Source organism: Oikopleura dioica, chromosome 2 (genome assembly GCF_907165135.1).
Source record: "Oikopleura dioica chromosome 2, OKI2018_I68_1.0, whole genome shotgun sequence".
Taxonomy (NCBI): domain Eukaryota; kingdom Metazoa; phylum Chordata; class Appendicularia; order Copelata; family Oikopleuridae; genus Oikopleura; species Oikopleura dioica.
In genome coordinates, this window is record NC_137292.1 from 5,099,948 (window position 1) to 5,113,871 (window position 13,924).

Genomic DNA, 13,924 nt, shown 5'->3' on the forward strand with positions numbered 1-13,924 from the left:
ATAAATAAGATGCCAGAAAATATGATTGTTTCTCAACGCCAAATGTCTTGAAATGTCTCCAAAAATCAATGAATGTCTTCAAATGTCAATAAATATCATTAAGGAGGTACGGGGCGGTTTGGCGAAAATTCGAATTTTCAAATTTTCTTTCCATTTTTAGATAGCTCAGGTCAAGAGCAACAAAAAAGGTCTCTATGTTTTTTTCTCATCGATAGAGAAAGATAGTGAAAAATGGGATTGAAAGTTGGCGTTTTCATGAAAACTTGCGAAATTATATTTTTCAATGTCTTAAAAATTGAATTATTTCTATATTTTTGGATAGTTCACGACTTGTTAAGTATTTTTGATAATGACAAGGACAGAATTATCTTACTGTATTACGAGATAACTTAATTTCGAATAGCAATTTTTGGACGTTTTGAGACCCAACTTTCAATCGAAAGCTTACAATAAGCATTTTTTGAGAAAAATTAAATTCCTTCAATTCAACCCTAGAACAGCGATGGAAGTTTCTTTTTATCGTCTTAGTTTTAAAAAATAAAAATATTTTCATTCAAAAAATCGCGTTCAAAAATGACGCAAAATGACGATTTTCACGGACATGACTTGGAGTCGAGGTCATTATGGCCAAAATCCCTTAATCATTTTTTCTGAAAAAATTTTCAACTCTAGTTTAGGGTCCAATCTATAAATAGAACAAGAGTTTTTAAAAATTTTATTACCCATCTGAGCCTGAGGGCTGTTTGAAAATGGTCAATTTGCCAAAAATTGCCCCACACCTCCTTAACTCTCAATTTTCAAAACAAACATTTTACGACATTTTTGGACATTTCAGGACATTCGAAGACATTCAAGGGAATTTTTCAGGCTTCCGAAATTTATTGACATCACGATGTCAAATGTCTCATTTTCAAGATTTCATTTTACTTTTTGTTTCAGAAAATTTTTTTTCTGAAAATTTGGTGATATGAATAATTTATTTTATTTAGATACAGTTTAAAAGGTTTGCAAGAGAATTTCTTCTGAAAAGACGACTTCTTCTCATATTTCAATTCGCTTTGTTGAAATTTACAGTAGTGCAGAAGTGGGGTTGTGGAGTTATTTGGAAACTGGAATTGGCGGTGATCGAGTTTTCGGGAGCTTTGTACAAGGGCCTTAATTTTTAAGAGCGAGAGGGTCGTTTTTGATTTTGTCAAAAACGAAGTAAATATGAAATAAAATTAACAGGCGATCTTGTCTTTTGCTTCGCCGGGGCAATCGTAGCCGGGGATTCCTCTTCGTCCATCTGCTTCTGGTCCGGTCTTTTAAAAGGTACCAAATAGAGTTTCCCACAAATTCAAATTGAGGTCTCGCGGGTCACGTGGCTCCCCGGAAGCAATTCAGAATTACCCTGCAATCAGAGAAAATTGTGAGCGACCCGGGTTAATTCAAATTTACTTTTTCCATTTGCAACCATTCCTTTGCTTCGTAAAATGTCTCGTCAACCAAGCAATCTCGAACTCGAACTTGCTTTCCGAAAACGCATTCTCCGACATTTTCCCAGGCAGTCCACTCGGCACAGGTCAGGTCTACTCCATAGTTGAAGGCTGAAAATGAAAGTTCAAGTTATTACGACATTATTTATTAATAAACAAATGAGACATTTGACATCGTGATGTCAATAGATCTTGAAATCATCAAAAATCTCTCTGAATGGCTCCAGATGTCGTCAAATGTCAAGAAATGTCTACAAATGTCTCTTAATGTCTGTTACGGCGTTGATTTATTTTTTTTAGATTCGACGACATTAATTGACATTTGTGTACATTTCGGGACATTTGAAGACATTTTCAGACATTCAAGACTAACTTAAAATTATGAATATTTCAAAACATCGAAAATCATAACAAATGTCTGAGAAATGAATCGAAAACGACTTGTTTTGAGTTTGATAATAATTAGTGCCGATGCTCTGCAAAACTCGATAACGACTTGTTTGATAGCTTGTCGACATCAAAGCTGATGGTAATTATGATCGAGCGGGTAATTTATATTTAGACACGAGTTCAAGTTCTTACCAGTTCCTTCCACGACATCGTCGTTTAACCCAGACCAGCGGCAGTGGTCGCCGTCGCACATGCACTCGTAGAACGATGGGGACTTGGCTTTCCAGGCGGCGAGGGCGGCTCCTTGCATTTGTTTTGGCTGACGAGCACCGCTAGAAAAGAAGCATAAGATGAACGATCAAAGCTCAAAGATGCCCTACCTGCATGTGACCTTCTTGCATCGCTCTCCAGGGTAGAAGTATTCGTGCCCATCGTTGTCCATGTATTTGTTGTCGCCCCACATGTAGTTCTTTCTGCACCTGTACAAGTCAAAGATGTCATTTCCTTGGCAGCCTCGTGGGCATTTCGGGATGGCGGAAACAGCGCGATTTTCTAGAGTCAAGAAGATCAATCTCAAAGTTTGAAGGGATGAATTATTACCTTGTTTCACCCAGTTGCAGTTCAGGCCAGAAGAATCGCAGGAGCAAATTGCATTGGATTCTGGAGAATGGTTGAAAATGAGATAATATATTAATCAAAACTAAACGACATTGACATTTGTGGAGATGTGACGACATTTGGGAATATTTAACGACATTTGGGAACATTTAACGTTATTTGGAAATGTTTGAAGACATTTGAAGACATTTAACGACATCTTGAGATATTTTGAGACATCTAGCGACATTTAGAGACATTTAAAGACATTGGAAGACATTTAACGACATTTGGAGACATTTAAAGACATTAAGGTCTTACTTGAAACAGTAGGGTTTTTTCGACTCAAAATCTGTGCTAGGACCCGCAACAGTGACCCTGGATGAGCTTTAATCCTGAAATAGAACACGTGCTCTGCGTCGGATTTGACTATTTGGCAGGTCACGTCACGGAACCAACTTTTTCTGTCAAACCGCGCGTACTACCAAAACTTGTTTCTCTTTGATAACGTCGAAATGAAAAGGGATGAAGGAAAACATTCTTGTATAACAAAATAATGCCCCTGAAGATGTTTCTTTTCAACCATTTCCTGAAGTATGCGAGTTTTTGCCGTAGCAAGAGATCTGCTCGCAAGTGGTGCCTTCCGCAAAGCGATCGTTTTCCATTGGATTTGTACATTTTTTGAAGTTGAGCGGTTGGTACTGAAAATAAACTCTAAGTTGTGAAAACAAACGTGCGGACGTGGGATCAGAGACACGACAGTCCAATTTTCAAAACAGCCGTCGCCGAAAAACCCAAGTTCAAAGCTCAAAAAGCCAAATTCAAAAATTCAAGAAAAAAAAATTTTATTATAATTTATTTTTTTTTATGAAAATTGAGTTGAATCTTAATTGATCCAAAAAGAAAAACACGAAAAATTTTAATCCTTTTTCGAAATATTTTTTCGGCAAGCAAAATCTCAGCGCGGCCGAGTTTTTTGAAATAATATTCACTTTGCGGCGGCTTGCGGATTCCATCTGATTCCGCCAGCGAGTTAATCGACCCAACACTGAGCTCAAATTCGATGAAATTATTTTTTTTTGAATCAGCGCTGTTCAACTCATTTTTTCTTAATTTTTTGATGATAACTCTCTTCAGAGTGAAACATCATGGAATATTCTAATTTTTATCTCGAAAACCTTAATTATCGGAAAAATCAATTTTCAAAAAATCAAACCAACATTATGGGTTTCGATTTTTACCTGGTAAATGTCAGAAAATTGATCATATTTCTGCGTCTTTGGGTCGTAAGTTCCAACGATGTCGCCCCTCGGGTAGATGCTGCATCCAATGTTTGCTAAACAAAATCAATTAAAAAATGCAGCTTTCAGAAGCTCTCACGGTGGTGGAGCTCAAACTAGAATTCGGAATGTTATCATTTTCGCGCTAAAAACGTGCCCGGCGCTTATCACCAGCCACCGCAGGTTATGATTTTTATCGGGGGTTCGCAGAGGGGTACGATATTCTATTTCCGCGAAGGTACAGAATTTTGCCTCTTTTTGGACATGTTTAGAAGGACAACAGCGCGGCGGGTAAAAACGAGCTGGAAACACGCGGTCTTAGGACCGGACGAGCGCTTTTCCGAATGCATTAAATATGAGGTCAGGCGTTTAAGCATTTGCATACTAAATACGCAAGAAAGTATATTTCTATTTCTGTTTTCATTTTTTCTGACACTTTGAAAATTCGAAATTTTGAATGTTACATTCACTGACATCATGAGACATCCAAGATCAAAGAGACATAAAATATAATGTCAAAATCATCAATTCACAATGTGACATTATCAATGTCAAATATGAAATGTGTTTCAAATGCGTCTTTTAATTCGACATCGAATGTCTTCAAATGTCAACTGATGCCTAAGAGTACATTTACATTTTAGTTGGCAAGAAGACATTCAAATACATTAAGAGACATCATTTGACATTTAAAGACATTTGAAGACATTTGAAAACTGATGTCAAATGTTGACTTTTTTAGAGACATCAAAAGATATTCAATTCAAAGTGCAAAGAAAGAAATGTCGTTTTTCAAAAGAAAAAAATAATTAAAAAAAATTCTTTCCTCCTTCCAATTTCTGGGCCCGGTGCTCGTTTCTTACATCATCAAAAATGCAAGAATCCGTCTTAAACAAGTGTCCGTGACGGGCCGCTGTCTTAGGAAATAAATTCACGGGATTCTGTCTGACGTAGCTCGCGGTTTTCAAGATAATCTGACGCTTTCGAGCCTTGAAAAAAATCAAAGTTTCGAAACTAATTGAAAAACAAGAAAACCCGACTTTTTTTAAAGATAAAACTTTTCGAACAACGCTTAAATAGAAGAAGATAAGAAAATCGATGTTAGGCTAGGTTCAAGCTTATTTTCTCATGATAGCTCATGATATAGCTAGAAAGAAATGGCAGCAATTTTCTAATGCCGAAAATGCTCGAGCCGGTCATGAAGAGATAATCCAAATTCCAGTCGGTCCTAATTGCAGTTTCCGAATACACAAGCCTACAATTTCCTTGCCAAAAGTACGAAAACGGGTTATTTTAAAGATAAGCATCCATGAATACAGAGTTTCGAACGGACACCATAAAAGGAGTTTTTCTGTGGCAAATTTATAATTTCACTTTTTCAATACCCACGAATAAATTCATTAAGATCCGAGAATAGTGTCTTGTAACTGAGCGTTTTTTCAAGAAAAAAATAGAACTAAAAGTAGCGCTTTAAAAACCACCGAAATATTTCCAAGGAATCGTAATTCTTCTGATCTCATGCATTTTCGCGCGACATGGTTTTATCAAAAACTTACAAGAAATTTCGACAAGCGATCCGAAATTAAAGTACTGCGTGTTATCGAATGTACCCGTATCGGTAGTACCCGGCCGGAGAGAAGATTCTTTCGAGAAAGGATTAAGCTGCTCCCTTGAAAAGTTTGTTGTGGAAATCGAATTTGGGTGTTGGTGACACGACTCGCAACCGAAATTGGATAAAGAATAAACCCAATGCAGTGAGCGCGCCTTCTTTTTATGCGCGGGTTCTATTTTTTATGAAACAAATTCGACATCGAAATTAAGGGTTTCACAGCCTTTAGTGATACCCTTATTTTGAGTCCCCTACAGTTAAAAATCGTGTTAAGATAAGGATGTGTCAGAAATCGACGAAAAATCTCGACAAATTTTGCGTGGGCGGTTTTTTGGTTGCTGATTGGTCAGTCTGCCGGATCCAGGCTTCTGATTGGTTGAAACTTTCAACGAAAAATTTGTCGGGATTTTTGTCGTTTCCTGACTCCTTCCCTCCTTAACACCATTTATAACAGTGCGAGAATTAAAATAAGGGTATCACTAGCTTAACTCGATGATTTGAAAAAGTTTCGGAAAACAAGAAGCGTTCTTTTACGTGACCTCTTTGATTTCGCGTGCACGTCGAAGTCCTTTCTTACAAATCCTCGAAAATCTTTGTTGATCCTTAAAATGCCCGGCAATTTATTCTCCCGAAGGATCAGTCAATTGACCCCTCAAAATGCTTCATGTTTCAGCTGAAAACAAAAAAAAGAACTTTGAAGGACGAAAAATAGCTTGTTTTGTAATTGGTCAAGCTAACAACTGTGTTCAAATTCTTGACCCCCTAGCACGTCACTTTCTCATGTCGCTTCTGACATTCTAGCGCTCAGAGCCCAAAGCTCAAAAACCCGCAAGGACGGATTTCTTTGCGGCGATGATGCTCCACCATCAAAAAAGAGAGTCACCCTTCCATGCTTTGACCGCATAATTTCAGGACGCGCCTGTCGGTTTTCAGAAACGCTTACGCCCTGGTTGGCAACCAGCACGTAATTCTGTTTATTTTGTAAAGTGAATTACAGTGAAACCCCAACTTAAGGCCCAGCAACTTAAGGCCACTTTTTTGAAAAAAACCCAAAATCTGTCATCCGAAAAAAATCCAACTTAAGGCCACTTTTTTCCATTTTTATTCACAGTAAGTAAATCGCAGGAAAACAGGCGAGAAATGGGGAAGATAAGATATTTTTCGTAAAAATTTTCTTGGAATTTCTTTCATATATGTTATAAAGAAACTTTTATAGTTGAAACTGTCTGTAGACATGATAATAACGAGAAAAAAATTCTAAATTTTGATTCATCAAGGAAAAATTAAAACCGTGAAATTTGAGTTTACAGGCCTGCAAAGCCTGTGAAACCCGTAAAACAGGACCTGTTCCTGTGTTTTTTATCCTGTCCTGTTTCCAGATGGGCCAAAAAAAATCCCTGTTCCTGTGTACAGGATTCCGAGGCCAGATTCAGTCCCTTGCTCCAGAAATAGAAAAATTTTAGCGTCATCCAACTTAGTTGGAGAATCACCCAACTTAAGGCCACTTTTCAAATTAGCTGTCATCCAAAAAGTGGCCTTAAGTTGGGGTTTCACTGTACTTACCGCCCTGTCAGCCGGCTAAAACCACTTTTTCCCGAATGAAGAAAAATTATATTCAATCCAAAATAGAGTCCAAATCTTCTTTCGTAGAAAATGATCTGCTCAAGAGCCGAGAAGCCGCTTGCGGCTTCGAGTCAAATTGAAAAAGCCGCTCTTTGCGCGGCTCAATTAATATTTACTCGAAGCCACAAGCAGCTTTTCGTTTAAGAGCAAATAATTTTCTACGAAAGAAATTTATGACTTAACGAATTTTTAAAAAAGCCGCTTGCGGTTTTGAGTAAATCTGGCATACAGGTTTTCTACACAAGTTTCCAAGCCAAAATATTAAGGAGCCAGAGGTTATTTAAACTAAAAACAATATTTTCGGATATTAACCGGGTCTATTCTACCCCCTTACTTGTAGAATACTATCACCGAATACTATCAGTTCCTGATCCTTTCCAGAGCCAGAGGGAGCCTCCGGAGACAACCTTTGTTTTAAGAAAACCTCCTTATCTCTTGGCGATAAGACGGAGCGCAGCGGGGGATAGCGAGTACGGAATGAGGCAGTCTGCGGTAGAAAGTTGATAAACAAAAGATTTGGAAGTCAAGAATGACTTCTTAGACAGCGGTTTTTTCTTTTGATTAAAGAAAAACATGAACTCGTGGCTTTTCAAAATATACATTTTTGGCAAAAAAAGTAGCAAAAAAATCATGTTTCTTTTTCTCAAGAAAAAGCTTTTTCTAAAAGGTATTTCTTATCTGCGACAGTTTCGAGCAGCAAAGAAGCCTAAGACCCGTCTTGGGCGGAGTGGCTGAACAAGCACAAGTAGCCTCGTCACAGAATTCACGAGCGTCATTAGTCCGGAACGTTGGTGGAGTACCATCACTCAACAAATATCCGCGACACGGAGCCGGGCGCCTTAATCTTTCGACGTACGATTCCTCGCGCTCACGAAAATTTGTTTCTCATTAGATTCAATAAACGTGGTACTTTGGATTCTCATTATCGCGGTTTGGCCGAAAATTGAAGAAGTGGATCTACCTCGAAATTTTACCACAAATCTGAGCTGATTTTTTGTTCAAAAATAAAATCCAGTTTCTCCTTCAAAAGTTGGCAAAGTCATTTTTCTCCGTCTCAAATTGCCTTTCTCCATTTTCTATTATATAAGCTCCCCTCAATCAGCACGTCCGCTCGCAACCGCAAAACAACCACTCACGAGCACGTGGTGTTTTTCGAAGCTCAAGAGGAGCAGCGCGCTCGTGATGATCATGAGCAGCTCGCGGCGGCGTGGATAACGTTCAAAGCGCCATTTTCACAAGTAAATATTTTGGAAACGAAGTACTGCTTCGCGGCGACGGGAAAACTATAAATTTTCGGGCGCGGAGGAAATTTTGGAAAAATTTGGCGACGACAAGCACGTGCTTTGCGGGGAGGAGGAGGAGGAAAGATGGGTGACAGGCTGTTTAGAGAGGTGTTGACCGTTTTCGAGGAAGTTTTTTATAAAAAAATTTGAAGAAAAAAACTTCGAACTCCGCATGGTTAAGAAAATTCATTCGATTTTGAAGGGCGTGGTTCGTTTTTGAACCCCCATGCCATTTCGAGGCGTTGGAATTTCTCTCAAGCTTACGTAATTAACGAAGAAATGAGCTCAAAATATTTTTAGAAGACATCCTCCAGCTCAAGTCAGAAAGAAGACTGTTAGAATCGCCGTCAAACGAAGCCTGAAATCGATATACAGGAGACGAATAAGAAGTTTGTAACAGAGGCTTTTTGACTTGCGGCTTGTTTGACTAAGTGCTGGGAATTTTGCTTCCACGGGGTAGATCACTGATACTCTTGACTTTCTACGCTGGAATTTTTCGTATCGACATGACTTTCAAGAGAACTATTCTAGAGATAAAGGGGATGTGGAAGGAGATTCATTATTGGTTTAATTTTTAAAGTTTTTCCGAAAAAATATATAAGCAAGGGAGATCCTTAATTCTCAATTATAAAAAAACTATCAAATTTGAGTCGAAAATGTCTAGCAGACATTTCGATGTCACATTGTCTACAAACATGCAGAAAATAATACAGTCAAAACGCACGATTCCGGAACGCACAATTCCGGAGATTTTCGACAAAAAATCGAACTTCGGGCATTTTTTAAGAAAAATACGGGGAATCTCAGCTTGTGTTTTTGATTTTTTCATGTTTTTCTGTAAAAGAAATGTCCGTTTTATGAAATTTTTGCCTTTTCTTGGCATTTTCAAAGGAGGAAACCTCGAAAACTCGGTTTCGGCCTCTAGGTTCGGCCATAGTGAGCTTGGTCCAATAAAAACAGATTTTTTGAGAGGAGAAAAATTTTTCGAAAATCCGCACAATTCCGGAGATTTTGCCATTTTCGCTGAAAAAAGTTCCGGAATTGTGCGTTTTGACTGTATGCTGTTCGATGATAATAATCGTACGCCGTAAAATAAATCAAATATATGCAAAAATATGTAAAAACCATGCTCTCGCATAAGAAAACACATGTATCAAAAATATCTATTACGAAGCCTCACAATACCCTATCGTTTCTTTTCCGCGAATTTTTCGTTGAACCGCGCGCTGTAGTTTCAAGAGTCTTGAATACTTGATGCAACTTTGTACTTGTGTCAGTATTAGCGAGGTCTTAAGAAAGGAGTGCCCCGCGTTACTCATACTTTGAAGAGTTTATGTTGTGTTTTTGCTCAGTTCATGAAATTGAGGAGCTTTGAAATATATACATTCATCTTATTCTCGAGAATGATCATTAATTTTAATTGATCTGCTGATCGCAGATGTTACTTAGAGAGAATTCAATTAACGGTTCTTGAGCGGTAAGAAATTGCAAGTGTTAATACAAGCAAATTAATTGATGACAAAGAGAGCTCTATTTTTGCAAAGAAAATCGTTGAACAAGGAGTTGAAGCACCGTAAAATTTGTAATAACAATTGACTTGAATCGTGACTCGAAAATTGACATGTGTTAAGCAACCCTCCACATCTGCGCCTTCAATTATCGGATTCATTGAATAAAAAATTGACGTCTACAAAATTTTCGGTCATCAAAGGTAGTACCCTTAGGGACTGAGAAAACTGATAAGGAGAAGTTTTGACCAATAAAAATCAATATTTTTGCCAAAATTGGGGTAAATTCGTCAATTTTCGGCGAAAAGTCCAATTTTCAAACGCAATTTTGAGGGTGAAGGAGTCGAGATAGACCCCCAAAAAATGAAGCCTCAAAATCCTTTTTCGACCCGTAGAATCCATTTCCGCGGTCAAAATTTAAAAATACCGAAATTTGATTTTTCGAAAAAAGCTGACGGGGGGCCCTTAAAGCTCAAAATTGACCAAAAACAGGGTGGAACTGGCTGAATAACTTAACTAAGTTAACCCCGCGATTATCAAATTCTCCGCCCGGTTATGCTTTCCCAAGGCTTTGAAAGAGGTTCTTGGGAAGTTTTTATTTTCAACAATTTTCAATTTTTCGGAAAAAGAAGAAAAACTCCTTGTTTTTGCAAAAATGCAGCTTTGACCGCGGCCATCTTTTTCTAATGCGCGAGCCAAATTTATGATTTTAGACCATGTTTTTGCTCGGTCGATTCGACCACGTGACTAATAGTCGAAAAAGTTGACCTTCTAGTTCAAGAAACAAGCGTTTTTTCTTCGAGTTGCAAAGTGGCACCTGCCAAGAAGAATTTCACAAATCCGATCAGAGCGATTTCGATCAGGCCCCACTCCCTGGCAATATTTTCATCCCTCCCGCGATAATCATGTTTTACAACTTGGCCAGTCCTACGAAGGTACGTCGCTTATTCGACGTTTTTAATGATAAGACTAGAAGTAATTAAAATTTTTATCTTATCGCGCAAACCATAATTTGAGCTGATTTTTGGAAAAAACGTTCCATAAAACCGCTGACATCAAATTCAATGTAGAAATTATTAATTTTTGGCGATGTTCGCGAAAAATCGTCTTTTTGTATAAAATATTTTGAGAGCAAATTTTGCTACCGGATTTGCAAATTGTCGTCCAGAGTTCAAGTGAAATTAGAAATTAGGAAGTTTTGCATTCAAATAAAACGCAGAAAAAATTTGCTTGTGCTGTCGATTAGTAATTTTTGATGAAAAATTTTCTGAAAAAATTCTTCGAAATTTTTAATTTTGGCTTCCAAAAGAAATTGATAAAGGTCTGATTTTATTATTTCTGAAAAAAAATAAGGGTGTCACTATGTAAATTGTTGGAGAAAAAGCTGAAGGAAAATTGCGCTTTTTGATTTATACCCCCTTAAAATCGACCTGTCAAATTTCAAAAGTCACTATCGAAACCGCAATGTGTCGAGCACGTTTCGAGTCCTTGCATATCTCGAAATATATTTCCCCTCAAAAGTGGTATTCTAGCACTGATAACTGAAGTTAGTCGTCGCGCTTTCTCCTGCTGCTCGAGGTCGAGCAGGTCAGATAGCGCGGCGACCCGCTTTTGTTGTAGATATTCAGTGATTTGACAGGGCGAGCGCTCTCGGCATGCGCGATATGCTAACAACAGGCGAGCCTAAATGCGTTCCGAGGTAATTATCGCAGCCGCTGCTTCCGGCTCAGGGTTAACCCAAGAATAAAATGAGCCAGGGAGGTGGAATTTAAAAGGCCCTTGTTTATTCCTTTATGCAACTTTCGCCTTTGCTCGACATTCAATGAAAATAACCTGATTCAGGATTTTTCGGCAGGTTGCCGAGCCCTGAGCCAGATAAATAAGGGCGTGTCGTTGATAAGAAGATTGTTCAAAATTTGTCAAAATAAATCTTGCCATTCTGATCGCTCTATTTTTTGATTATGATAATATACTTTCATTAATAGTTTATTTCTCTTGCTCAAGAAAAGAGAACAAAATTGAGGGTATTATTATTCCCCTGGTTCCTTGTAAAAACATGTCAAGTCTGGCTAAACCGGAAAGACAAAGTTTCCAGAAGCGCTGCCCTGTGTTTTTGAAAGCGAGGGATGAGCCAAAACCTGCGACGACCGGGTTCAGGATTTGCGAAGGAAGCGCTCGAAAGATAATTTTTCGCTCTGTTCCGATAAGTCGTGGATTTGGAAAGAGGGCTTGACCGGGCGGCGAAAAATTCTTTAGAGCATCATGCGCTTTGATAAGGCTGATAAGGCTTGTCGACAGGAATGTAGTGTAAACGTGAATATGAGAAGATTTACAGTAGTTTACTCAAAAGCCAGAAAAACCTTGAATGAAAGCTGCGGCCTCTTCGAGCGGCTTTTTTCGAGCGGCTTTTTTCGAGCGGCTTTTTCGAGCACGAAAAACGCAAAATCAATAACTTTCCAATTCAGAAAAAAAATAGAATGTTTTTTCTAAATGACACGTCTTAGAGCAACTCGAGTCGCTCTAGAACCACGCACCTTGACCACCACAGTCGAGGACCGCAGGAAATGCAGATAAGAGCCCATAATAGCTGTTCCAATTCTGATAAGGTCGATGTGCATATTTGGCTTTTGATCAACATCGCCCGCGAAAAGTTCAACTCCTTTCTTTCTCCAAAAAGCAGAAAATTTTTCATTTTCGCATTTTACGATTTTGTTTTTGCGGCTTTTTCGTTTTCGTTAATTCGTAAATACGAATGAAAAAAATGCGGAGAAGCGCATGTTTCTATTCCTTGTCACGTGGAACGCGAGAGGCATGTTTCTAGAGAAGGAGCTCCTTGCTTTGGATTTTTATTAAAATTCCAAGGTGATTGCAGCTTGTAGAAAATTGCACCCAGGAGCGTTAAATTCAATCCAATCTCATTTTTCAAAGGAACAATTTTTTTTCAAAATTTGTTTCTTGGAGTTCAAATATCTCGGAAGAAAAAATGCCCACCCCCTCAAAAAACTGGCGAGGGTTCTTTCAGCCAATCAGAAACCGGAATTTTCGCGTCAGCCAATCAGAAGTCCGTATTCTCCCGAAAGCCAATCAGAAGCCAGTATTTTCAGATCAGCCAATCACGGACGAACATACCCCCCCCCCCATTTTGGACCGCCCGCTTTCCCCCCCCCCTAGCTCCTGACCAGGTAGGTTAAACTTTCCTGCTCGGAGAGGAGCAATGCTTGTTACGTTAATTTTAACATTCCATTTGTTTCAGTCTCTCTATCCTCCGCGTTGTTCACATTCCTTTGTCTTTATACTTCCCAGTACACGTGTTTTATCTGCCCGCATTATCTCTGTCTGCATTTCTACCCGGCTTTCATTTTTACAGGCAATTCTAGCTCCCTCTGAGTGAAACTGAATTCTCAACTTCAACAAACACGAAACATAGAAAAAGAGACAGAAAAAGGAAGGTTTGTTTTCGGGTCAGAAACGGCGCTTAGCAAAAATCTCCTCCAACGTTTCGTAAAATCCTTGATGGGTCAACAAAAAGAGCGAGTTTATCGAAAGTTCGTGGTATGAAGATATTTTAAGAATATCCGTGCCATCAAAACTGGTTCATTCTTTTAGATACCCAAGAATTGTGAAACCTGATCGTTTCAAAAATTAACATGGGTATACCCTTAATTATTTGATGACTAATATGATCTAAAATCGGAAAGCCGCTCGCGGCTTCGAGTGAAAAAATTTTAGCCGCTAAAAGCGCGGCTTTATTCTTTTTGCTCGAAGCCGCAAGCGGCTTCTCGATGTATGACCATATTACTCCTCATATAATTAAGGGTTTCCCCATGTTATTTTTGAACGAAAATGATAACAGTCCAAAATACAACAAAATTATCTTGATAACAAACCTGAAACAGCTGAAAAAGCAGCGACAAAGAGCTTCATTTTCTTTCTTTCTTCCGTTCTTTTCTTCTTGTTCTTTTTTCAAGTTCTCTCTCTTTCTTATTCTTCTTCGTTATTAGTCTTCTTTAAACTCTAACGAATGGAGCGATTAAAAAAGCAGCAAAAACAAGGAGCGAAAGTCAATGCTTTTCAGAAGCAAGGTACTCTTCGTACTTTTTTTCCCGGCTCGCGGGAGCGGGGCCGCAACCTGGCGAAGGTCCTCCGCGCGGTGGCGTGC

General features: G+C 38.6%; 1 protein-coding gene across 1 annotated transcript; it reads right to left on the reverse strand.

Moving 5' to 3' along the window:
- Nucleotides 1–1,179: 1,179 nt before the first annotated feature.
- Nucleotides 1,180–13,860, reverse strand: LOC145696821 (uncharacterized). The gene is made up of 8 exons (XM_081773920.1): nucleotides 13,653–13,860; nucleotides 3,704–3,798; nucleotides 3,052–3,163; nucleotides 2,466–2,525; nucleotides 2,246–2,417; nucleotides 2,058–2,197; nucleotides 1,459–1,586; nucleotides 1,180–1,301 (listed from the first exon to the last, which is right to left on the reverse strand). Exons 1-8 carry the CDS (start codon nucleotides 13,687–13,689, stop codon nucleotides 1,221–1,223), a joined length of 825 nt encoding a protein of 274 aa, XP_081630046.1. The 5' UTR covers nucleotides 13,690–13,860; the 3' UTR covers nucleotides 1,180–1,220.
- Nucleotides 13,861–13,924: the final 64 nt, after the last annotated feature.

What these genes read in the sequence shown, in the direction of transcription:
- LOC145696821 (XM_081773920.1), bottom strand. Translation starts at nt 13,689, where the DNA reads ATGAAGCTCTTTGTCGCTGCTTTTTCAGCTGTTTCAG. An exon ending in AATTTTCTGACATTTACCAG is followed by an intron (nt 3,164 to 3,703) that starts GTAAAAATCGAA and finishes GTTTATTTTCAG; the next exon opens with TACCAACCGCTCAACTTCAA. An exon ending in AGACATTTTACGAAGCAAAG is followed by an intron (nt 1,302 to 1,458) that starts GAATGGTTGCAA and finishes ACCTTTTAAAAG; the next exon opens with ACCGGACCAGAAGCAGATGG.